Source organism: Platalea leucorodia (assembly GCF_965183815.1).
Source record: "Platalea leucorodia genome assembly, chromosome: 4".
Lineage (NCBI taxonomy): Eukaryota > Metazoa > Chordata > Aves > Pelecaniformes > Threskiornithidae > Platalea > Platalea leucorodia.
Window position 1 is genome coordinate 3,436,244 of NC_138826.1, and position 27,443 is coordinate 3,463,686.

At 40.9% G+C, this 27,443-nt stretch overlaps 1 protein-coding gene across 4 annotated transcripts in view; it reads right to left on the minus strand.

Moving 5' to 3' along the window:
* Positions 1-27,443, minus strand: part of DOCK1 (dedicator of cytokinesis 1) — a 315,877-nt gene that overhangs the window by 71,793 nt on the left and 216,641 nt on the right. For all 4 annotated transcript variants that reach the window (XM_082310428.1, XM_082310427.1, XM_082310426.1 and 1 more), the window contains 4 exons: positions 14,877-14,955; positions 14,119-14,219; positions 10,795-10,853; positions 4,937-5,085 (listed from right to left, as the gene is read on the minus strand). In XM_082310428.1, the coding sequence (XP_082166554.1) occupies positions 4,937-5,085; positions 10,795-10,853; positions 14,119-14,219; positions 14,877-14,955 (388 nt within the window). The remainder of the gene's footprint in view (positions 1-4,936; positions 5,086-10,794; positions 10,854-14,118; positions 14,220-14,876; positions 14,956-27,443) is intronic.

The following is a 27,443-nucleotide window of genomic DNA, read 5'->3' on the forward strand; positions in this document are numbered from 1 at the left end:
GCCAGAAAACAAGGAGAGCTTACACATTTACATTTCAAGTGTAGATAACTAAAAATGTTACTTATTGAAATGAATCCTTTGTGGGGGATGCCTTATTTGAATTTGCACATTCCGTGGGATTACAGAGGAGAATCTGCAGCATCACAGAAAGTTGGACAAGTCATTAACTTGTGCTCTGTCTGCACATCTATAGCACAGGGAAAGGGAGGTTAACACAGGGCTCAGAAGTGGTAAAAAGACTTAATAAGGAATTATAGGTTCTAAAAGTCAAGAAAGGCTCAGATAAACTAGGTACTTCTTATTAAGGAGAATTATATCAATTTGAAATCCACTGATAACCAACAAGAAATTACACTGCAAATAAGTATGCTAGTATGACCGCCTTGATGATACTGAGATTTATTGTTGAATGTTAGAAATTAATTAAAGGGATTTCCTCTTTATTTCTCCTGGTCTTTACTCATTTAATTCTCTTTGCAACAGAACGCTAGCTAGAGGTACTTTAGCTGCACCCATGGTTTTATTTTAGTAATCATATGCATTATGCATTCATTTATTATGCATTCTATATGATTTTGCATTATGCATTCATTTATTATGCTTTTCTATATGATTCTGCATTATGCACTCATTGCTTCTGCATTTCTATATCATTTTTCTATCTTTTCAGCTATGGTTTCATTATGCTAAGTGTCATTCCAATTTGCAGAAAACAGGACAGATGTGTTGTTGCATTTTTGGGGCTCTTTCCTCAGATCGTTACTTTTACACAACTCCTTACTCTAACCGGGTAAGAACACATGCTGGAGCTCATACGCTTATATCGCTGATGCTAACGCCACCAGACACCGACGATTCTCCTTTAGTAATGCTGTTCAGTCAGAAAACTAGACATATGGGACTTCTAATTTCTTCTTGCTCATTACTGCAGAGTGGGGGGGTACACCTCTCAGATTTTACTGTGAAGGATAAGGGTCCTTCCTTCCTTTCTACCTGATGAGAAATGTAATTATGTTGGGGAAGACAGGCTGGGGTAGTGCTTCTGACTCAGCCCCTTACCTTATTTTGTTAATATGTTTTTTTGGCTATTAAAGTAAGTTACTTCCGTTAATTAATTTGTACCAGATTAGTTAAAAGAAGTTGTATTATGATGCAGTGCCATGAGATAGGGAGAACCTACCCAGCATCTCCCCCTGCCTCCTCCCGCTTCCTCCACGTGCTGTTTTGTACCAGTTCCTGCACTGGCACCTCTCTGTGAATGGGTTCAACTCCAAACAAGCAGAACATCACATCAGCAATAACACAGGTCCAGAAAAGGTAAGCTAACGTTTTGGGTAGGCAAACAGACAGGAATGCTCATAGGAAATGGAGCCAGAGCAAGTGACAGCTGGAAGGAACAGGCAGCAAAATCAGGTCGGGGCTTTTTATGCTCCGAATTCCCCATTTCAGCTGAATGATTGTTTCATGACGAACTTTCTCTCCTGCTGTCACCACGGGATCCATCACGCTCACCTGACCAGGCCTTGAACAATCCAACCAATTCTCTTTCATCGCTCCTGTGGCTCTGCAATATTCCCTTTGATCTGGAGGGTTCGCTAGTAAAACAGGCAAAGGGAAAAAAGCAGAGCAGAGAAGGAGGCATTTTCTTCTCTAGAGAAGCTTCAGTCCCACACTGACTTTAGTATCAGATTCATGCTTTGAGGTACAGGCTAATTTGAAGCCTTATATAGGCTTCAAAGCGGCTTAAGAGGCAGAGGACAAAAATGGGCAACTTCAGCTTGTAATTCAGTTGGCCTTTAATTTAGTTCTGTAAAAAACAGTGCAATTTATCTTCTGTTTTTTTCTCAGGGCTATATATACTGGAAGAACAAAAAAACCTCATTCTGTCTGTTACTGGTTTTACCAGGCAAACCAATTCATACTGAAATTAAAACCGCCATCGGGAAAGCTGTCTGTTTATAACACAAGCCATCACAGCATAGAAGTTCTGCAAAAAATTTAAATTCCTCCCCCACAAATCATGAGGTTTATACATCTGCTGGAGAAATGGAGCCAATCTAAACCCTTGTTGATGTGACTAATAAGGTTAGATAATTGGATTTCTGGCAGATTAGCTTAACGGCAGCCAACCATTCAGTTTTGAAGTTCTCTTTGAAAGCAATGCTGGACAATGATAATTGGTGGTTGCATATAGACATAACGCAGTACACTACACCGACACATTAAGGATGAAAGTTTGCCTAGGTACTGGCAATACTTAAATTATTTTATATCTGTTTTTATCACTTAAACACAAAAGAGACAACAAAGATGAGCCGGGAAGCTACAGGCCAGACAGGCCCACTTCAGGTCCTAAGGACACCATAGAGCAAGCCCTCGTGGAAGCTATTTCCAGGTACACAAGTGGCAAGAAGGTGTCTGGGAAAAGCCGATACGGATTTACCAAGGGTAAATCACATCTGACTAATGCGACTGTCTTCTGTGATGAAACTATCTGCTCAGTGGGTGAAGAGCTGTGGTTGTGACAATCTTCGCAATGTGTTTGATACAGTCTCTCAAAACATACTTGTTGACAAGTTGGTAAGATACGGACTGGACAGGGAGACTACAAGGTGGGTGGAAAAAGTGGCTAAATTGCTGATCTCAAAGGGTGGTGGTTTAATGACTTTGACAGTCTGAAAGACAGCCAACAAGAAACTGCATAATATTTAAGGAAGAGAAACTTAAAGTCCTGAATCTGGGATGCCATAGTTGCAAGCAGCAGTACAAGATGCTCTGCTGGAAAGGACCTGGTGGACAGCAAGCTGAACGTGAAGAAGCAGTGTGCCCCTCCAATGGAGGCAAAATGTGTCCTTGATTGCACCAACAAGAGGATAGCTAGAGGATCGGTAGGATTATTCCACTTGTTGGGCCACGGCTGGAATATTGCGTCCAGCTTTGGTTCCCCCAGCTCGAGAGAGACATTGACAAATTGGAGATGGTCTAACGGAGGGCCACCGAGATGAGCAGAGTGTTGGAGAACCTGGCCCGAAGAATAGTTGAAGGAATTGGGTTTATTCAGCCTAGAGAAAGCAGACTCAAGCCTTCCAGCACCTAAAAGGTGGTTACAGAGGAGATGGAGTTACGCTGTTTACAAGGGTGCACAGAGAGAACGCAAGCAGCAACAGGCACAAGCTGATTCAGGGAAATTCCATCTGGATATAAGAAGAAAAGTCTTAAACATTAGAATAGGTCACCCAGAGAAGCGGTGAAACCTCTCTCACTGGAATTATTCAATACTGAGCTTCAGATGGCCCCAGATAACCCAATAAGGCCCAGTTTGGACCAGTTTCATCCACCCTAGACTTTTCTATGATTCTCTGCTTTTTACGAGCTGTGATCTTCATTCTCCAAAGACCAATCTGAGATACTCAGCAAACTATATAACTACATTATCTGCAAAACCAGAAATGGACAGATTGATTCTTTCCCGTTAAATGTAACTGTTCACTCCAAAGGCACTGAAAAAGGTTCACTGCCTCTGTACCCGTCATATCAATGCTATGTCCATAAAGAAAGAAGCTATACTGACATAAGAAATATATGTTCATATATATGTATCCAAGACATCTCTGACTTAAGCATGAGGCATTTTTCTTCTCAAAAGGCAAAAAGAATTTGTGTGAAATATTTAAGACGTTCATTTATTAAAATCACCCAACTATTCCACACAAAGCTGGTTTCCTTCTGTCAGGAAAATATAGGGCCATAAATTTAGCTGTAAAGTTACCCTCGGATTTTTCATGATCCATATAATTGTACAAATAAAAAATGACAAGCAACAAAAGAGAGCATCTGACAGGAAACTGTTTAAATAGCATCCCAGTGAGCATTTCAATCTTTACAGTATCATCGGAGTCAAACATAAGAAAGAATGATTATGCAGTAATTGGATGGATCCAAAATACAGTTCACAACCTTTCCACACATCATCCAGCACAAAACAAATAAAAAAAATAAAGCTGATACCATTTCCCTTGCTTAAGTCTCTCCATGCAGATACTCATTTATTCTGGTTGCAGACTTATTAAGAGCTGGTTATGAATAATAGTTCACAAAAAAAGTATGGAAAAGGGTAAGATTTTTCATCCAAGAAAGAAAACTGCCAATATAAAGGGAAAAAAATAAACAGCACATGTCAAACTTTACTGCAAAATTCACAAGGTCATATCCGAACTGACAGAAATTTTGCGGTGTAAAGGAGCTACGTCGGCTTATACCATAACACTGCCTGGCCTAACTAGTCTTATTCTCAATCCGTAAGGCAAAGTTTCAAGGGAAAGAAGGTCAAATGAATGAAATCAGGAAACTTTCTTTCACTCCACTTGTCTCGCAAAAGTTGATGCTACCAGGATAAGATTGTGTGTGCTTATCCAAGGACTTCCCTCAGCATGTTAAAATAAAATAGAATAAAACCACTACATTAGTATTTTAGATTTTGCAGTGCCTACATAACATGAAGAAACATCGACACTGACTGGATAGCTTTTTTTCCCTCTTCAAAATCCATAAAATGGTAGAGTAACAAAATTATAAGATACTAGAGATGATAAATTCTTACAGGTTATAGTTTCTTTTGCCACATTATCAGGCTTCCTTTATGCCCAATTTCACTCAGAAGCAGACTCCTTTTCTGAGTCACAGTGAAAATTTAAGACATCTGTCTTTGCTCTCCTTTTGTATCATAACAAAAGGTTTCATTTACTTCATGCAAATTTTTCCTTCAATAAGAATTTAAAACCCACATATGAAAACGCTACAGCCACTCAGAGTTATAGAAAATCCATAATTATATTATTCTTTAGAAAAATAAGAAATAACAAAGCTTCTTACATTTTTGTCAAAAAACAGTTAAATCTTTCTTACAAACTTTAAATATCTGCAGCTCATTGCTTACCATCTGGAAGCTTCTAGTAGAATGAAATTCACACTGCATCATATCGAAGAAGATTGGGATCGTAGCTTTCCGAAGTTCAGTTTCAGGGATAAGCGTCATTTCTAAGATAGGTCCCACCATTTCGGGGATAAACTTGATTTTATGCTGACCTTTAAGAGAAAAGACACATTTCAGAGTTAATGAACAGCCACTGATTTTGGCAGAAGATAACTGTTATAAAAGCCACATCAATAAATTCTCATATAGCATAAGAAAGTATTTTTCATGATCTGACTCTACTGAAACACGTATTATTATTTACACCACAAGAGGGGAAGTATGCGGCATGTATAAACCCAAATTAACAAGAGTTCTTGAATCAGTAATCAAACTGGAACTTGTCACATTTTCCACGAAGCACCCATATTTGCATACTTATATTAAGTTTCAAGGGGTTTTTTTTAAATACAACTTACGGTTGGGAGAGAAGGAGGCTACAAGGCACATCACTTGTATTAACTTATTTAGACTTCTGTATCTTCTGCAGCGTACAAAACGTTCACCGTGTCAGTCTATCAAAGTGTCACCACGAGTGCATACTTACACAGCCTCGAGACATGAGACTACATCTTACCAAGCCGACAATATGTCGTCTTTCTTCGAGAGCTGATCTGACTGGCAAACTTTATTTCACATTTATCTTCCCAAGAGAAAACTGCACCTCCCCCAAATCTCCCTACTTCGCTCTCCGCACACGGAACAGAAAATTAAACCTTACCAGGAACATGGCACCTAATAAATATTGGACTAGTTAAAAACATCTAGTTACTGTTCATATTATTAGCTAAAGTGTAGAGAATGCAAGATTATACGTTCTGCAAATTATCTGTTCAACAGCTCCGTGGAAAGACGCCGGTGTAGAGCAGCGTAGCAGAGCACCGGAGCTCCAGGCAGAGGACTTGACGGCTGAAATTTAGAAAATCCAAATATATTCCCCTCTCAGCAACAGGCTCAAAATTCATTTGAACCTCACTACACAACTGGTGACGTTTCTCACAAATGCAATGTTAATGGATGTATACAATCCAACTCAAAATCAAAGTATTATTACGTTCGGCCTCTCAGGTGACAGTTTTCTTGTATCATGCCTGAAAAGTGTCAGAGTCAATATTTCAGAAAACAAATGATAGCGGCAAAACTTATTTGTCAGGCAGAAATTAAATGTCATGAAGTTCTCGGTGTGCCACGGTGGGTTTTTCCATTGCTTCGAGCACAGGGACTCCCTCAGAAAAGTAACTAACATCTTCTGAACTTTAGACGTGAAAACTGGCAAATCCACAAAAGATATTTTTAAAATCTTTGATCCCATCTCCTCTCCTCCAGGGGCAGATAAACTTCTTGCTCAAAAGGGGAGTCGCTGAAGAGCTGCTCCGATGCCAGGGGCATGGAGAGCCACAGACCTCACCTCCCGGGGGCTCACCAACGCCTCCCCGGCGGCGCCGGGAGCCAGGGGCTGCAGGACGTGCTCCCGGCCCCGCAGGGTCCGGCCGGCAGCAGCCGGCCCCACCACCCACGAAGCCGGACCGCACGCGCTCAGCCTCCTTGCCGATCACCGACTTTTTGTATTTATTAGCGGTGCCGCCTCGCAAGTAATCACCAACAGTTTTCAAATCAAAGAGGACAGCGAGCTTCTCCGAATATGAAATTCAGAAGGACTTGAGGGGAATAGAAGCGTGCGAGTTATTAGCAGAAAATATTAAAATCACTTGTACATTGTACTGCAAAACAATCCCTCGTCTGCTGTTTGAAACCCACTTAGTTCTTCACGTCCGTGGGCGGCTCCCACCAGAGTTTACAGAGCTTGGCTGCGGAGAAGAACCAGGGGAACGATCCCCTGGGGCGGCGCTCGCCCCGCCGCTGCCCAGAGCCCTTCCTTCCACGGGGCGGCACAAATTAAAACGTTAAGCCATCTTGATTGGTCTTCTTCATCAAGCATGCGCGAGGAGTAACACAGAGAAAGGGTTCGTCCACCAACGGGGCGATACGGGAGAGGGCTGAGCGCCCTGCGTGACATCCTTCCGACGCTATGACGCACACCGGTGACGTGATGACGCGCGCGCACGTGTTTGCTACGATGATGTGATCCGGCGCGATGTTGTGCCACAGAAGAAAGCATGAGAGCAAAACACAAAAGGAACCGATTTTCCTCCGGCGCTGCAGCGCATCCATCCCAGCTGCCTGTCACAGGCAGCACTTTCTGATAAACAACCCAACAATGAATCTGCCTTTTTTTTTCCCCCCCGGGAGTGTGGGAACTCCCACGCGGAGACTGAAAATGTGACAAGTCTGGAAGAAAATTGAGGATTCTCTTCTGAAAACCAAATTGTGCAGCTGCTTTAAGAACCACATGCAAAAAAAGTGTTCTTTTGAACATGCAAAAACCTCCCCTTGCAGCGGCTTCTGCCGTGCCACCAGATGTGCTCCTGCAGACGGCTCACGCAGCAGGAACAGACCTCATTGCAGGAACCAAACCAAAGGTGCTTTCTTTATTGGATAACGTGCGATTTTCATTTCCCAGGTTCTTCTAATTTAAATTTGGGCCGCAAAAAACACTGACTAATTTGCCAGCAACCTCACCTCTCACTTGGGCCAGCTCTGAACACGCATGACTAATTCAGAGAGTGTTATCTGTAATGACTTCTATTTATATAATGCTGGAAGTTCAGGTCTATTTTTAACCCTGGCTTTCCCTCCGATGACGTTAAGGTCTCCGTCAAGACACCTTTCCTGACGTCAAGCACTGGGAGGGAAGGGCCGGGCCAGCGGGCAGCTCGCTGCAGGACAGCAGCAGCAACCATTTCACTTCACTTCAGGATTTTTGCTTTTCCATCTCCCTCTAGCTGGTTCAGATGTCAACAATAAAAGCAATGTTTTCTGAGCTGGCTTTCCTTGACCAACATTACCACAAGGATATTATTTTTAATGTAATTACAATTTCTTTAACATATAACGGCTGAAACCATTAACCATTGAAAACTGGTACACATGACCTGGTGTCAAACTGTGTTTTTTATATGCTAAATTGCATCACGTAACGCTTTTAAACAACTCATGTTGTTTGAGTTCCTACATTTTCAAGGCAGAGGCCACAGCTTGCTTTATGCTTCTCTGATACTTACCGTCTCACCAAGGTCTAAGGCCCCGGTTCCAACTAAACAATGACTCAAAATACTACATTATTTTAAAGTTCAGGTTGTGATATGGAGAGGAAAAAAGCCTACAAAGACTAATGTACGCTGGCTTTGGTGCACGCAAAATAAAAGCCTTGCAGCGCTTTCTGACAGGCAACGCAGCGGGGGCTCTGCACGCTGGGACGAGGCTCCCCGAAGCCATCCTCGCTGCTGCTGCATCGCAGCACTCACCGCTAAAGCCTTCATCATCGCGTCTAGCAGGGTATCAAACAGGACAGCTACGACTAGGATTTAAATAGAAAATCTGTCAGGCTGGATCTCTCATACGTGGTTCCCCGTTTAAAACAAAAATCTTACTCCTAAATTACAGGTATTTAAAGCGTGCGCACACGGTTAGCTAGTGTTGCTCTCCACTATACATGCTTTTTTTTTTCCTACTTATAAAGGTAGGAAGGTATGAATATTGCAGCCAACGCTGTATAAGAAACACAGCAGAAAAACCTTCTAGAATTTGTATTTTACTATTTAATTTCAGAAAATAAATTATACTCTTAGATGTGCATTACAGCTACAGGACTGTCTCGTTCCAGCCAGGGGAGTTTTAACTCCGCAGGCATTATACGTTAATCATGGTATTTATGAACAAAAGCTGATGAGACAAAATATTAATTTTTGAGGCTTATCCATACTCTTTAATACATAAATCAAAAGTCAGGGTTGTTTGGCTTCATCATATCTTATGCACAGTGGCATAGTCATAAAAATTATATGCTCAAGCATATGCAAGAATTATAGCTTTTCACTTCTGATTTTCTTTCTGAACATATACATTAATAATTTGACTAATGTAGTGCTGCTTCTAAGATAAAAGTGTCAAGCACCCCCCAATCAATTCCCCTGCAGAGGTAAGTCAGAATTCTTTCTTAATTGATGCTGTGACATACATGAGATTGGTGAAGAGCCAGAAGTTAAACATGATCAGCATGGACTATCTGTATTACAAAGAAGATGAGAAAAAGCAAGCTGCTCATTATGAGAAGTACAAAGGCCGCCTCGGATTGGGGTCCTGCCTCTGATTTACCTTTCTCTTGCAGCTTTTGTTGGGAAGAGCAGCAATTTACTGACTCCCTCAACATGTGAGATTTCGGCATTAATGATCCCAGCCACTTGCAGAATCAGAGACGTTAGCGCTAGAGTAGGTCACGGAGTCATCTACCTGAATAACCTCAGTTTATAAAAACTATTGAAAATAAAAGGCTTTCATGACAGCACAGAAAGAAATATTGAAGAAAACACCACCCCTCATGCCAATTGATCCACAAAAATCCAGGAGAAATTATTAGCAGCTCCCTGTTAACGGTGAAAAACTGAACAACTAAATAACTTGTCCAGGAGCAGCCAGGGTCAGCAGCAGTAGCAAAAAGCGCAATGCACTCCACAGTCCCCAGCCTGAATAAAATAACCTCATGTAAGAACAGCCAGATGTATAACTATTTATGCAAACTGTTCTACTTTCAGCCCAGTAAATTCTGGGAAAAGTTTAAGAATCCAAAGATGCTAGAGAAGTTAGGAAAGCTAACAGATGAATACAGGGCTGTAAGGCTAGACCAGGGAAGGATTTGGCTAATTACTGGCAAAGAGGCTGCCAGCAGCCTGAGCCGGATGACGCAGCATCAGGCACGGTACCAATTTTATTAGCTGTCTTTCAAGTCACATATCAGGTGTGCCCTATGCTTTAATCTGTTCTCCGGACACCTAATTCATGAAAGATGCTTCTAATAAAAAGTGAACTCAGCTGCTTTCCGAAGCCTTTTCTCATCATTCCAGCAGAGCGGATGCAAACTCTGTGATATCAAATGCTTATGAACCCTTGCATTCCCTTCTCTTATATACGCTGATTTTTTTCAAGTTTCAGCAACAACAGTTCAGCTAGAGATATAAGTGAAATGGCAAATGCATTTATTTCTGATAATTTAAGGAACTTTTGATAAAACTCGGAAGAGCTGAAGTATCTCTGCCGTTGAGCTCAGGAAAATGAAACCTGGCAGATGAGTACACTCAGGTCACAGTAAATACTCAGTTTCTCACGCAATTCAATCCCCATATAGCTAAATTATACCCACAGAATAGCACAGACTTGAGATAGTCAGATATGCCTAATTTACCGACGAACTCCAGGGACGTCCAAGTTCCCATTCTTTACTGGTCTTCCTGAGTCACTCTGATGCAGCCAAACAAGACCGAAAATCAGACTTTAAGCAGAATTTCCAGCCTAAGTTACTGCTACCCCTTGGACGCGCTCATTTGGCTACAGTCCCGGTTCCTGCATCCAAATGTATGTGTGCGTATATAGTTATGTGTATACATCTATGTCTGTGTATATATATGTATTTTAAGGAGAAAACAAAAACATTCAACAGGTATTACCATAACCATTTCTTTTTATTTAGCGTGAGGTTGAATACCATGAAAAACCAGAAGATATGTCAACATTACCTACAGTTACGTATCTTCCCAGACGGTGAAATAAGCGTGCAGAGGGGGCTTTATTTCTTAAATCGCCTGCTTTTTAAATGCCTTCTGGAAGTTTACCATCATTTCAAGCAAAAGCAAGTTCATTTCATCTCTAACTCGGTTTATACAAGCATTGAGTGAAAGCATTAAGCAACAGGCGCTCAGGGTACTTACCCAGATTATACCACATATCCCTGATTTCAAAACCAATCTGCCTTCTCATATCACCGTACCTTAAAAAGGAAAGCAAAACCACCGTTAAAAAAAACCAAACAATCTAATACCAATAAGCAGAAACATCTCATTTCAAAATCTGATCAGCATTCAAAGATATTTGAAATTACAGAGCAGGTTCTCCGAATTCAAGCCATACCGTAACATTGCACAGCCTCCCTCGCCAGCTCAGCGATGCGCCCGTGAACACTGAACTTGGCCGAACGTCCCTTTTACAAGGGACTGAGACACAGCGGCTGCCTGACACGTCCAGGCCACCCCAAAAGCCTCAGCCACGCGGCCATCAGCTTCTGTTCCTCGCCTCGTGTTACTTGCTCTCCCTCAAAAGACCCCAATTTTCAAATTCTGCAGCGATACTTACCAAAGGGAGAACACACACAAAACGTTCACCTGTGCAAAACCTCTCTATGCCATATTTTCAGATTCCCTAACCGTCCTTTGGGACACATGGGTGGTTACAGAAATTAATGGTGAGCGTTTTCTGGTTTTCAAATGGTAATGGCTGGAGGAAGCACAACAGAGAGCTTCATGGCCTAAGGCTGTGTTTTATTTTTATACACCCTCTTAGCATAGCATCGTCCTAGAAAATACAAGAAGGAACACCTTGTGACATCTCGTACCTTGGTGCGCAAAATCAGAAGGAGAAGGTTTCTATTTTCCAAAGGGATTTTGCGTCCTGCCCGGGCTAGACCAAAAGCGAGTGCTCCCAGGCAGTTGAGGAGCCGGGGCGGCGGCGGGAGCCCATCCCTCAGCCTCCCTGCAAACCTGCCGCTGCTCTGCTGCTACGCTGGTGCCACCAACGCCTCCCATCTCCCATCAGGGTTATTTTTATACTCCACTCCCTCTCCACATGAATACCAGGAAAGCTTAGCGAAGGGAAAACATCCTATTGCCTTCGTTAATGACGGGATCAGAACCATAATGAGCTCCAAGAATTTATTTGCTACGCAAAAGAGTTGTATGTTAAAGATCATTACTTAAATAACAAGATGAGCAAAATGGTAATATCTGGCAACTTGTGGGATTTCTGTGGAATAATAGCGAGATACCCTGTCATTAATATGGATTAAAGAGATTCTTCTGCATCATTAAGAATCTATTATAATCTAATGCTTAAATACAATGTTTAGCAAAAACTACAAATTACAATAATTAGTTTTTAAATTATTAAATATTTGACATATTAATTGAAATAAATACTTAAAAAGATGGGTGAGTGGGATATTGTATTAACTGATTAATTATATCCCTTCGGCATAGAACCGGTAGCGGTTTCACATAGCAATAAAAGTTAGTGCTTCCAGACCATACATTTATTGCACCTTGAAGAATTTATGGTCTTGATTTCTGTCTCCAAAACATGATTAAACTGAAAGTAACAACTTGTAAAATCATTATAAACAGAGATTTACAATTTAGCAAACTTCATTAAGTAACCACTTCAAATGACTTAATCTATTTACTTTTATCAGCAGTGATAAATGTCTGTTGATTTCTTGAATTTCTTCAGCGAGATATACTGCTCAGTTTAATATAAAAATCACTTGAAGAAAATTTCCGTCTAAGGTTCCCACCCTCACAAAGAGGAATATCAGCCCACAAATGCATCTGACAGTAATTTCCAGTCCAGTGAGAGCTCAGCTGCTGGTTTTTTGTTCGGGTCCGGAGTCTGATCTGAACTAAAACGCTCACGTAGGTGCACACCAGCGTCGGACAGAGCGAGCAAGGGCAGGCCGACAGCAGCCGCGGCTTTGACCCCTCTGCTTTCTAACTGATGGAGCGCTTTGCCTTTTGCAAGTATCCTTTGCACTCTTAATTACAAAAGAGGACTTGCATCACTGGTCCCATCTTGTACAAAACCACTTTGTTCCATAAATTCTAAATCTAATGAAATACTATTTACCTGGCTTGACAAAACCATCTTAATTTCCTTTTGCAAACATGTAACGGTAGTGTTACGTACAGTGTTTATAGCACAAGTGCAAAAGCCTGAGCTCTGCTTGACATCACTTTTCCACTGAACTTGTAAATATTCCCGTTTCATCAAGGAAGCCCCATGAGTCACAGCTACGTACATCAGATCACACAGTGCTTAAAAATTCTGTTTCAACAACCAGGTAAAGCACAGCTTCCAAAGGAAGCATCTCAAAACTCACGACGGAGTGGATGAGATGGAAGGGCAAAATTTAGCTGCCAAAAAAAAAAGGACGGGACCTGGAGCCCTGTCTTTCTGGTCAAAGCCTGCGACCCACACAGTTAAAGCAAAAAGCCTTTAAAATCACATCTCACTGCAGCAGTGATGAACTCTTCCCATTCGCACTGTGACCTCTCTCATCATAATAATATACAAAAGGGATTGAATATGGAAGGTGAAGTGATACAAAACGCATCTTCTTTCTCTATATAGATATATATTGTACATACAAGGCGTCCAAGCGATACTTGCTCAGGGAATCACAGCTTTGAAACTCCTCATTTTTGTGCATTAACTTCGTAACCTGACTGACTACGGGAACAAACTGCTTTTGCAGGCGCTCTTTACAAATATTATGACACAGAAAGAGAATCCACACACCGAATTTGAAAACATGTAACTGGCTTTTTTCAGTGCTCGGTGTTTAGTTAATTAATACTAAGGTCCACTACATTGGAACCCCAATGAAATTTAGGAGAAATACATACATTAAAGAAAATATTCATGTTCCAGTCTCATTTCCAGTCTTTTTTCTTTTGATAGGTTTCATTTGCTGTGGGATTCTGAATAGCAATCGGGTAGTTCAAGCTCCCTGTTCGGAGGTAGGCAATGTAATCCCTTTTAACCAGGAAAGCATACAAGGCTGCAGTTATACAAACCCATTCTTCAGGGATATCGCAGTGAAACTGGCTGTAGTTACAAAAATTCACTCTAAAAGGCCGTTAGGGATTAAGTAATAAAGACCGCACGTAAAATGAGATTAGAATAAGCACAAAGCTAAAGTGATTTAAAAATTCGGTTTTATAATATGTTAATACTTCTGAAAAGTCTTGACTTTATGAACATCCTGCAGTATAAAATACTGTCTTCATCAGTAATGAATCATGTAATTTAGATCTTGATTCAAGGGTAGAAACACATGCAATACTTGATTCATGTTTTTAAAACCAACCTTTCATTATACCATGATTGCATCTCAATTTGAATGGATTTAGCTAAGAAATTAAACTAAAATTATGTTAATAGACCTCAAGTTCTTGTCCATGATTTAGATCACGAATAGGACTTACTTGTTAAGTATTTTTGCTCTTTTAGCACTTGAAAAATTCTCCAGTTGTAAAGACTCTTGTGTGAGAAAAGCAACAGCCAGGTGGAAGTAGTTGTTCCAAAGCTGAAAGCCCCCAAAATGACAAGAATAGATACCATTAATTCTCTGAAATGTTTTTCTGCACACCTACAAAAGAACTTAGAAGTATCTAAATTATGCACATAAATATTTAAAGGAGAAAATAACAGACACCACAGAGAAGGTGTTTCTTGATATATTCTTAGTACATCTCCTCGTTGTGTTTACGTTTCCATGAAACATTTCCTATCTACAATTCCTAATCAATTGTGTTTTGATGATTCAAGTAAAATTAAATGCAAACACATAAACACACACAAAAAAAAAAAGGTCCTGAACAAGTGACCGAAACTGGGGTTTCTCATCAGCAGGGCACTCGAGACGCCGCACCTCAGGCTCCACGTTTGAGGCAGTAATTCTGCTAAAGCATCTGCTGTAGAACGGGGGAGGCCACCCCTCTTCGCTGCTCCTGAAGGCAAGGAGGAGTTTTCTGTGATGCTCTGCGTAAGACTTGGTGCTGTTCTAGGCTGAGACCCGCAAGACACGAATGGATCGTACATACCTGCTGAGCCCGAAATAAATGGGCTAACTGGTCTCCCGGGGTTCACGACGACAAATACATATACCGAAATGACGCGTTTAGGGCAGAAATTTATTACAACATTAACATTAGTCCCCAAGACACTGGTGTTTTTTTCTTACCTGTAACTCAAAGTTGGCTTGATCAAGAAATTTTTTGTTTAGCATATCTGCATACTGATTAATTGCTCGCAGGAAGACTCTGAAAGATCAAGAGAAAATTACATAATTACACACTCTTCTGGGGTACCTTCGTACATTTGGCATCCCAGTTAGACAAAAATCTGAGTCTGTCTGGAAAGTGAAATCTGTAGCTGTTACTTGAAAAGCAGTGTGATCTCACCACTGTTAAGTACACAGAATTATATGCAGATGTTCTCAAAATTAATCAAGCAAATTAGCATATGCAGAAACACAAGGAATGTTTTGGTTAAAATCACTTGTCTTTAAAATATCTCATGATAATCAAGAGATCATTAAAAATTCAGTTTATTAGAAAAAAGTACATGTATTTTTAAAGTTACAGCATCTTAGTGTTGTATCTACCCTAGACCTGCAATTGGCTGGATTTTAACTTGCAGGTCAAGCAAAACATGTTTTTAAACAAGAGGCAAACACTATTTTTTTCTTATGGCACAATAACACATAAAGATGCTATTGAAGGACTATCTTAAAAACATTGTTCACTGTTCTACTTCTAAAATGCTAATTTAGTAGCCAGTGTAGTTTATTGCTTTTCTAAAAAGGATGCTTCTTAAATTGCAATAGGAGTTGGCTTGACAAGCTTTAAAAATAAAACCAAATGGTGTAGTGTAAGTAGGTCACTAAATATTCATGGTGCTGAAAAGTAAACATATTATTCTTTGGTACCCTAATCTCCATTTTCAAAACAAACATTAGATTCCTCCTGAAAAATTTAAATTTATGCTATGAAACTGCCAGCTAATGCCCAGACAAATGAGCTTGTCTTTTGAGCAGACTGTGGTAGAGATTGATGTCCCCTGAAAGTACCAGCAACGATAAAGACCACTCAAGACACGTACTACTTTTTCTCCCCCTCAATAGCAATCTTTAAAAAGAGAGTTCACCATCCAATGCAAACAACAAAGTTAATCTTTCTACAGGCTGACAAACAAATATCAGAATTATTTAAAACAAACCAGTAGAGGCAGTTCGAACGGTCTTTTACTGAATTTAAGATACCTAGTGATCCCTCCTGAAAAACATTAATATTTAGCTATATGTTTGGTAACCCAAGAGCAATGAAACCTCCAGATAACACATGGGCATCAGTATGCTAAGAGAGATCATTTATATATACTAAATTAATGAAGTACGGCAAAAATTTTGACACCATTGGGATGTGTCTGCACTATAAAGTCAGATCACCCCCATAGTAGTGTAATGGAGAAGAGAAGTATCCAAACATGAAAATAAAAATTAAATTTATGAAAGAAAATACAAAAGAAAAATTTAAAAGATGGAAGAATATAGAAAAGAATATAGAAAAAAAGTAAATACATACCTATATAGGTATACACACATACATACGTTTTACAACATTACTCTTTATAGCTAAGATGTCGTAGGCATCTATGCACTTGCATCCAGCACACGCAGAGACGCGTTTCACACAGCACTCCTGCGCATTATTCACCGGTATCTTTGCCAGTGTATACGTTTGGAAACAACTTCATTAAGTGATTTTATAAATGAGATGAATTCAGCATACACAATAATACACTGCAGATATATGTATTTTAGATCTATGATTCAATTACTGAGCTGTAGCATATACCAAGATTGAAACTGAAGTTATCTATGTAATCAGACTATCAACAGTTTGTTAAGTAGACTTATACCCTGTTTTGTTTTGTCTGAGAATACTATGAGATCTCTAAGTCTTCCTAGAAGAATTAGTAATTTAACATAGTAGGAAAGGCCATCTAATGCTCCTTGCCTTACGGAGATAAAATCTGTTCCAATACAGGCAGGATTATGCCTACAATTTAATTATGTTGCCTCGAGACATCACCGTAATGTATTCAATCTGCTCCATCTAATTAAGCTTTGGAACAATCTCATTACTTTATATACCATTATTTTTCTTTAAATGCAACTCTCATTTTTCCCCTATATTAATTCTAGTGAATACCACACTAAAGAACAAATAATGCAGAATCTACTGTACCTTGCAACCGCGAAAGGACCAAACCACCGCACATCTGTTAAACTGTAGTTGTGATTGACCACCCCCCCTCACACACAGCCCGCGCGCTGCCCTGGGATCAGGCTGCTTTAGGAAGGTAGTTATCCCTCCCCACTTTCTACAGAAGAACATCAAAAGAAGAGACGCCGAGATTTAAGTGTTGATTTTTGAATTATTCAAACCTCATTTTAATTTTGATTTGATGATACGCTCAATCCTTCTGCTACTGGATAACGTATGTCAGTGAAGAAAGACCAGTTCTTGCCCCAGCGAAAGTCAACAGAACAGTATTTTTATTATAACAGTCTATCTTCAGTTGCAAATCAGACGTAAGTCAAGAAGGATTTTGTGCCTGTTTCAACCAGTACTGAAAGGATTGCTGGAAATATTGACAGTCCCTTTACTACAACCTGGGGGGAGTCAAAACATGACTATTCCAGATCATGGTGCTGCAAAGTGAAATATGACTGGCACAGTACATTAACAGTAAGATCCATCCTGAATAATCCAGATTTAACTGGGGAAAAGGGAAGTTATTAAGTGGATTAATGAACCAATTGAAGTACTACAACCTCCTGGCACAACTGAAGTCACTAGAATGACCCTGTCATGGCTAAGCTCAGCACTTTCTAGTATCATCTAGTACCTCCAGTGCCAAGAGAAAACAGAAAAATTGGGATGATTTTTATCTGATGAAGTTAATTTTAAGAATATGTATTAAAATATTGGCAAAAAGAAGTAGCAAGTTGTACAGCACACTGGGACAACAAGAGTAGAGAGATTTCATTGCAGTACTCCTCCTTCACCTTGGCGTGAAGCTTTATTGTTACGGGGCCCAACGAGGAACGGCTGGATTCAGATAAATGTAGTTTTCTATCAGGCTGAGATCACCAACTACCACTCCGTGTACTCCTGAGCATCTCGTAATCTCTGACACACCCACACAAGAGTGAGGAGAGGTGTCAGCTGAGAAAAAAGGTAAGTATTTCTATCTAGAATATTCAAACACCATCCTGCGAATGAGCTTCAGTTCGGTGAAAAAGAATGAGAAGAAATAACAAGGGCCATGGGGCTACATGGCAAAAGTAAGATGGTTAGGTTGGCGTCGCTTCACCATTTTGGTACGACACTCGGTTGTATGGCTAAACAGACAGAAAGATTATTGCCCTGAAGAGAGCATTTGGATAGAAAAAAATTTTGGCTGATGAATTCTTGGCTATAATCTATGAAATGGTATGTTATCACCTGTGAAGTTTGCTGCAGCTCACGAATGTAAAAACGGTTCAGGTTTATGTCCAAATAAAATTCAAAAGAGGAACCAGAAAAATTTTATGAATCATTCCAGGTGTTAGTTTAATCCTCTTCCTCCTCCAAAGCAGGTACTGTCAATTTTCAGTAACTTCACTGTCAAAGTCGGAGAAACTGAAAAAACGGAGGGACTTGTGGCTCTTCAGAATAGGCAGAATTAAACCAAATGCATCAGTTCTGTACCGAAGAATAGGCTGGCTGCTGCTAACACACGTAAGGTCGAAAGGCGTACTCGGACATCCCTGGGCAAGTAACCAGAACCATCTCCTGTGCTCAGATGGAGAACATCAATCCGCAGTGACATACCTTATCTTGCTGCAATTAATAATGAAGATTAGTTTCCAGTTGCATACGCATAAAAAGAAGTGCTTTTCTTGAAGTTCAGTTTCGATTAACAAAAGAACACATTATCTGTGTCAGGAAGAGCCACAAAAGTTAAACCTTGAAAAAGAGAGAAGTTCAGAGACTGGAACCGATGACAATGTACTCTGCTGCAATACCGAGAATGTCACACACAGCAACAAAATCTAACGCTAACATATTGGGAAAGATTTGTTAGACAATAGACTTTATCAACCCAATTAAAAGAAGGAAATTAACATTTCCTATGATGTGATTGGAATAGAAGTAATATGATTACCGAAGGAAGTCAATTCAGGATATGCACAAGGAAGAACGACCGTTGCTAAAGGGCATAAGAATCTATCAAATAACAAAATTAACATCCAGGACAGATGAGGTTTAGGTGTGCTGAGCCCCGGGGGATGAGTGGTGCTGGGGATGGCTCCCAAATGCATCAGCAGCTTTCTGTTGTCTCTTCTGTTGTAGTTAGGTCCTTCAAAGTAGGAGACTCTCCTCTTATTCTGTGTTTAGATAGCTTCCATCACGGTGAGGTCTTATACCATCATCAGGATTTCTTGATATTTTATCCCTGTCCATGTATTTGCTGGTAAGACGCCTTTATCAGTCCTCCATAAGCCAGAAGGAATAATGAATTGCACAAACACGCAGTGGAAGACTGCAAAAGTGTGTCGGGCAGTAAAACAGCCGAGCATCGAAGTGCCGTCGTCTCGCAAAACGCTCGGTCTGGGCTGCATTAGCATAAGGGTCCGCTGTGCGACGTGAAGTGTTTGTTCTTATCTCCTTGGCCCTGGCAAGACCTGGGCTGGAAGAGTGTTCAGTTGAAGTTACCACGCTTCGAGAGCGACACAGAAATATGGCAGAGCGCTCAGGTGAGAGAAGCGAGAGGACAGGAGACGCAGGAAACCATGGCACAGGTTAGGCATTAGGAAATACTTCGTGATGTTAAGGACGGGCCATCGAGAGCAGAAATTCTCAAAAAAACCATCAAAACAACAAAAAAAACCCAGGTTAAGCAAACCCCTGTGATCTGGTCGGGTATCATTCACCTTGTCCTGCCTTGGGCAAAAGGACAGATTTGTACTCATTTCTTCAATAATTTCTCCCCATTTATGGCTCTCAATCCAGAGTCAATAAATCAATTAATAAGCTGCTGATTCAAGCCATGAACTAACTTCAGTTGAAACTACTGAGTTCTCGGTATTTTTACTGTTATTGATTACTAATCCCTTCCAATAGGCCCATAGGTGGTTAACTGGTTTGCGGATGCATGCTTAGAGATTGCTCCACCAAATACTGCAAAAATGAGCGGTTCGATTCTGTAATTTTACCTTTGCAGAGGGGCTCTTTTTTCCTACAACCAACCTCACTGAATTCAGGAGGTTGATCACGTATGTCAAATCTAGACTTCAACTGGCAATAATAAATGAAGAAGGGACAAAGAGATTCAATTTGTAAGTGTAACAGTAGTCACTGTGCCAAACAACTCATTTTTTCTCTTTCTCAGGTACAGTCAGTTTTTCTTCCTCCATTCTCTCTTATAATTAGTCAAGTGCCCCGATTTGCTTGTTCGCTCATGTTTAAAAATATTCTATGCCCCATTTTCTTTCATTCAGCCTCTCACATCATTGGAAAGTATCTGCAAAAGCTAAAGGGGCCGAGGAAAGCTGGACGCCTCACGATGCTGCAACGCACCTCTCTCATCGGGTATTGCACGCTCATGAATCAAACTGCCTCTGCAAAAAGATTTTTCTGGAGAAATAATCCAGAGAGAGAGATTGCAAAAGTGGAAACATTCTTACAGTATATTCCATTTTGTGCATTGTTTAGTTAGCTCTAGTACCCAGGGATTTGGATTTACACTATAAGCACTTCAGCAAAATACTTATGACAAGAAAATAGGAAACAACACAAGCTACAAATGTACTCCCCAGTATTTTTCCTTAAGTGAACATCAAAAAAGTAGAACGAAAGAATGAATGAATGGCTTCCCTAATGACAGAATAATTATCTAAACAAGAATATACAGATACAGCTTAAAATAATTTAGGTTTAGCTGATAATTCAATAAAAGAGAGGGAATTTGGAGTGAGGTTATAAAGGCACTATTATGATGTCATTTCAGTTAATTTAGATGGAAGGATAATGAATGCTTTATTACAGCTGATCAGCCTTCCTGCACATCATCATGCTTCCCATGCCTGAGCTTTTGCTTCTCTGGGAGACAAATTTACTGTGCATGTATGAGACAGACTACTCTTATCTTGTCAGACTGCGTACGAAACAACAGACCTAGACCTTGAAATCCCAATGCAAAACTCAAACCCGAACAAATGCTCACGAAAGCATGAATAGCAAAGCCTTCTTTAAACAGCAATCACTTTAAATGCCTTCAAATTCTTTTTCAACTTCTCAGTGTTGCAGAGCACAGTTAAGTTTTAAACAACTTTTTACTTTCATATGAATTAAAACCTGTATTTTAATATACTCCTATAAGCACTTCTCTATTGGAATTGCATACAGCATGATGATTCTCCACTTATTTTAACCCCGGAACATAAAGAATACGTACTGACCTCATACGTGCATTTTGTACAAGTCAAATGAAAGTCAAAATCATTAAAATGGGTGAGCATGAAGGTATCTGCCCTCCTTGCATCTCCCCCCAATTTCCTCCCTTCTCTCCCTTTCTCTCTCTCTTTTCTTTTCTGGTGATGTTATTACTGCTCACCCGTCTTCACGCCTCCAGACCTGACAACTGCCCAGCCCAAATGAAGGTTTCCAAAATCCTTTTCATTTTACATGTCTGTATATGATATGTCTCTGTCCAGCCTACCTCCCTCTTTCTCTCTTTTTTTTTGAAAAATGTTTAAAAGATTCCTTATAATATCCTCTAATTCATCAGGCTAAAGAGCAGTCAAAACTTAAAAAAAAGGAAACAAAAACCTTGACCATTTGCTTTCTTTTGAATTACAATTCCTGGGCCGACTATGATAATAGCACAGAGTAATCCCAGTGAAGACTTGCTACTAAATACTCACATTAGCATAATCTTCTCATAATGTCCGCTCCACACCGGCACAGGTGCACCATGTCACTTTTTTAACCTATTTTCTAATAAATATTTCAGAAACGGTTTTAGCCTATTATCTATAATCACTGACACCTCTTTCCTAATTTATATTCTGTGCTGTGTGTCCTCTAAAACAATGGGGACAGATGAATGAAAAATAACTGCAAGTGGCGAAATTCTGAAGGACAAACTTGTGGTCTGACTACCAATAATAGATACCGTAGAGCAGGCACATGTATTATTTTACAGACCACCTTTGTAGTACAGCTATCTTGCACCTTAAAATAAAATTGATGGAACAACCCTGTTGGAATAGACAGGCAACAGTGTTACACCACCGGACAATCAAATGATAAATATGGAAATGAACAGTATGAAAAAAGGTTTGGATTTACAGTCCATTCAAATGTCCCTGCGGACGTACTCTGCCTACCCAGTAGCTGGATGGATCCACGCTGATACAGCGGCCACCTCGGACACCTGCTAAAGCTGATGGGACTTCCCAGCAGGAAAAGCATCCTTAGCATGAGGAGAGCACCAATGCAACCCTCAACCTGAAGCGCAGTCGTCTGCTTAATGGTCTTGGCGTAGAGTCAGAGGAGCACAGAGATGCTGAGGTTGGAAGGTGCCTCTGGAGGGCCCTGGAGCGGGCGGCTCAGGGCTGTGTCGAGCTGGCTTTTGGGTACCTCCAAGGATGTGGACTCCCCTGGACAACCTCCTTGGACAACCTGTGGCAGGGCCTGACTGCCCTCACTCTCCTCCTTTCTTGACCGCTACTCTGAAGCCCAGGCTGTGGTTTCTTGATGACTCTCAGAATGCAGGAAAGAAGAAGCTTTAAACTTCTATACTCTTTTTCAAAAGTAAACTTTGTCTCCTGAAATTTTATCTAAGATGTAACTCCAGCCATGGATATAACTTTATGTACTAAATTTCACCACCTAGAGAATTTTATGACAGAGTAATAAAAGATTGGAAATAGTGTTTTCTAATGGAAATGCTAGAAGACGATTTAATTTGGGATTTTTTAGCTAAGGCTACAATACTGGGAAAGTAGCATCTACTGCAAGTGGACAGCATTAGCGTTCCTCTAACCCAAAAGTTAATATTCTAAAGACAGAAGACTTACTGAATTCAGAGAGACTGTTTCTTATTATGGTAGTTGGCAAAAACTTGCAATAGATCTTATAATTTAAAACAAATGTAATTTGTTGTAGTGCTGCTGGAAGAAATCTCTGCAATCAGGTTAGCTATTAAACAAGCAGTTTTCGTTATAATGCGCTGCTCAATAAAATGCAAAACGTCTTTGCTGCGGTACAGATATCATCACCTTCCCTCGCCGAGTTTATTTGCTAAAAAACACCTCTCCCACGCAAGTGTGCAACGACAGAGGACAGCTTTGTGGGCTCTCAGACGATCAGAGCTCGCTGGCCAGGGCTGGTGGATCTCTCCCCAGGCTTCAACACCCAGCTCTTTCATGGGCCACCAGCTGCTGTGGGTGCAAGGAGATGCTGAACCGAGCCCTGCCTTTCCAAACTGAGAAGGAAGATGGCTTCCCCAATATCCCCTCCACACAAGATGTCTGCAGGCCATTAACAACGCAAGAGTGGAGTCTCTTGAAAGATGTCATCTTGGTTCCTATTTTGACTTGGCCTGAGATGGGAATTCAGCTCATTTTTGCAATGGTAAAGATCAATAAAACAGAAGATGTTTTTTCCTATCGCAGTGTTTTTTAAAGAAGCATTCAGTCTGGAAAAAGAAATAATTTAAAAAAGTGAAGCAACTCATGGGAAGCATGAGAAAGGACGTTGCAGGTAAATTTTCCTGCAAAGCGTGAAAGTTCTGACTGAATTTGGCAAAAAGTTTTCAAATACTTGACAGTGTCTCACAGTTTGCAGCACGGGAACCTCCCTCCTTTTCTGCTGACAGCACTGTCCTCTGTAACCTACCCACTTCCATGGATACCTAGATGTGAATACAGATTAAGGCTACTTTAGGTAATTATGGATAAATCAATAGAATCGATTCCCTACGTTTCAAATTCTTTGGCATTTTCATCAATCTTGCAGTCAATTGTTAAGACAATTGCAGCTGGCTAAACAAATGTCATAATGTTGCTTGAAAAATAACCTCAATTTTTCCTGTGGGTATTTAATTACTTTATCAAAATCCATCACAGAGTACTAATGAGGAAGAAGAAAGTAATCTGCAGATGAAGAAGGTGTCCAAAGGTTAGTTTAACACCTCTTCAGTGATGCTGGGGTCATAAATCAGGCGTGCTTAGCAACTCAGCTTGCTGGAGAGGTCTCTTCTCTTTGTCCATCACCCAAAATGTAACGTTCATCGTGATGCCCAATGGCAGAAAGTTTCCATGGGAGCTGAAAAGCATTTGGCTTTTAGTCCTGTGCCTTACTATTACTTTTATTGTCTAACCACCAAGAGTCACAAACACAGAGACACTGTCCAGAAGAGCTGAACTTTCACAAAATTGGGATCCACCTCCCCAACGCACACAAGAAGTGACTCCCTGGGAAGAGGTTAAAATGCAATTTCTTGCAATTGATGAGAACGATAAACCGCAGCAGCTGCTCTGCTTTGCTGTTCCACAGATGCTTATGCGGCTGACAGCTTTGTGAAGGGAACACTAATGCTGGTAAGTAAAAAAAAAACCCTACTGGAGCTTTAGGTAAGCCTGCATTTGATCCAAAATGTGGCTCTCGGATATTAAAGTGACACAAAATGTTTTAAGAAGGCAGCGAGGTATGTGAAGGAGAGAGGGAAGCGAGATGGGAACAGCGCTCGTCTCCTGTACAGACCATTGCTCGCCTAACCCAGCTATTAACCTTTGGACAAGATCGGTGGTTTGCTATTCTTTTAATTTCTCTTTCAGGCTCCTGTCTGATAGCGTTTGTAGCAAGGAGACAGGACTGGAATAAATACTTCAATACGATGCTTCAATACCTGCCAGTAACAGAAATCCCGCAGCGCAATGCTCATCAGGAGCCCATCCCTTCCGCGGTTATTAGCAGGATTTTTGGCTCCCGTGGAAAGAGTTGATGTATCCTGCATACAAGGGATCGCATACGGAAACAGTCACAGATGATACAGCACAAAAACCAGGCTTGCAGGGCAGATAATAACAGTATAACATTTATAATGTGGTTCTTTTTTTCTGTTCTAGTACATCCCTTATTTTGGGGAAGCCCAGAAACACCGATTACCTCCAACTGCCTTCAACATTCATCTCATCCTTACTAGGCATGTGTTTTCTCCAATTTAGAAGGGTTAAGTAATGCTGCAGATAAAAATGAACTGCCTCATAAGAAACCGCAATGGAACTGAACAATCAAACCAATTTTGGTTTGCTCTTTTAACAAGCCTAGCCCACGCCGGCAGAACTGCGGGGCAGCAGAGGGACATTTCCGACACTGCAAACAGATCAATTTGCAGCCTTTGGGCAGGCATCTCCTGCATGGGAACAACGTGCTCTCATGCAGCGTGCAGCCTTTGGATGCGTTCAGGGCTAGGGAGGACCTGGCGCTCGCTCCGACGTGCCAGTCCGCCCTGGAATTGTACAGCTGGGAATCAGTTTCTGCCTGGTAAAGTCAAAGCCTCAGAGGCAAATGCCATCGGGGTCACAAAAAAATGGCCAAGTGTATCAACGGGACAAAGTTTTTGCTAAAAAAAAATTTGTATTAAGTTGCAAAATATAATTGCGAATATATCTATGCCGCTGATACGATCACACCATTGTTTACGAGTACAGCCAAACGGGTCTTTCATTTTGTTAAGAAGCTTAACCAACATATATACCAGAACACGTTCAGCTCTGTTCCCTGACTGTCAAACACGGGTAACACGCAGAAAGCAGGATCCTCTCCACCTCCGGAGGCGCACCGCCGATACAGCTACACCCTGCCCCAGCCTCCCCGCGGGTGAAGAAGATGAAAGCTTGGAAGCATCACTCCAGCGCAGCCGTTCTCTAGGGAGGGCTGAGCATCTCTACAGAGCTACACGACAAATACCGGCTTCGGAAGCCTTGCAACTGGGTCCTCCAGGATGAAATCTGGTTCTCTGCAATTTCTTTTATGCAATACTTTAATTTCACTCTCTCTGTTAATCCTGAGGAAGCTCTTTAACCTACTAAAATATGTAACATGGATAAAGTATTTTTAAAACTACGGGAAGCTCTCTGGCTTTTGAAATACAAATAGCAGCTTGGAAACCCTTTTCTTAGGACTCCATAAGACTAAAATTTTATTTCTGACAGCTGAGTTTGTAAGACAGTGTAGTAACCTAAAGGTACTGCCGTGTGTTGAATCCTCACCTTTGCTAAGCAGAGCCATATAAACGTTTGCTTTAATGCAGACACAACAGTAAGCGTGTCCCCAGTACTAAAGGCAGGTCTATTTACTTTGTCCAAAAAGCAGCACTTTGAATTTGGAAATTACCCTAATTTGGAAAGTTCCTGACTCCAGCAGCATTGCTGGACACCAGCAAATTGGAGCGTCATAAATCCCACCGCGCAGATGGTGCGCCGCACCGCGCGGCAGCGCCAGCGCAGTTAATTCAGACACGGGGCTGTGAATGTATTTCTGAGACTCGCAGGGACAAGCCAGCCAGCCAGTCACTTCACAAAAATCAATGCCACTGGACCGATTTTCCTGGACTGGGTCAAAGTATAGTTGGGCAAAAGGCCCGCATAACATTTATGCACCATTTATGCTCCTTTTACGTTCTCCTCTGGCCTGAATTACACATTTTGGCTATCTCTAGACAGATAATTTATAATGCCAATGGCACTGAAAGCCAGCAGCTTCTCTATGAGTAGACTGTAATTATTTTATGGGCTCATACGGGCAACAGAAACTAAGTGGGGAAAAATCCAGACTAGCTCCAACACTAGTTTTTCCCACCCAGAAAAACACAACCAAACAAAATGTTCATGCTGATTATTTTTTTTTTTAACCAATGGTTGTGTATATAGTAACATCTAAAGCTGCCCTAATCTTATACAGCATAATATTACAGAATCATAGAATTGTTTAGGTTGGGAAAGACCTTTAAGCTCATCGAGTCCAACCGTTAATGCAGCACTGCCAAGCCCACCACTAAACCACGTCCCTAAGCACCACATCTCCCCGGCTTTTAAATACCTCCAGGGACGGGGATTCATTCCTGTAGAAGTTTACTCATTCCTGTAGGAATACAAGTTTCTAATTCAGAAACATCCTCAACTACTCAGAGTTTCAAGCACTTTTTTTTTCTCTTGCATTATGTTACTTTTATCATATTTTCCAAATTTTCATATAAAATTCTGGTTTTAACAAAACAATAAATTTGGAAGGTAGAGTCTGATAGTGGAAGTTTTAAGGGAAACCATTAATGCAGTCACTGGAAGGAAAAAGTTGAACGGAAGCTGAACATAGTTGGAAGGTACGGAGACAGCACGTTCAAGGCTTATATATACAAACGAGTGGTTTGGTTGCCTGATGGAAAGGCCCAAATACCGAGGAGCAAAAAGATGTTAAATAAAGTGCTGAAAAACGCAAACTTGAATAACATCTCTCTTTAGTGACCTGTCATCTAAAACGTTTCTAGAAGAACACAAGCCTTTTAAGCCTCATCATGCCAGGACGTCCGTATCATAGATTCACGCTAAGCCTAACGCAACGTGCTTCACCCTTCGACTGCAGTGAGGTTTAAGCAATAACGTACGCGTGAGGTTGGACAGCACTGAGCT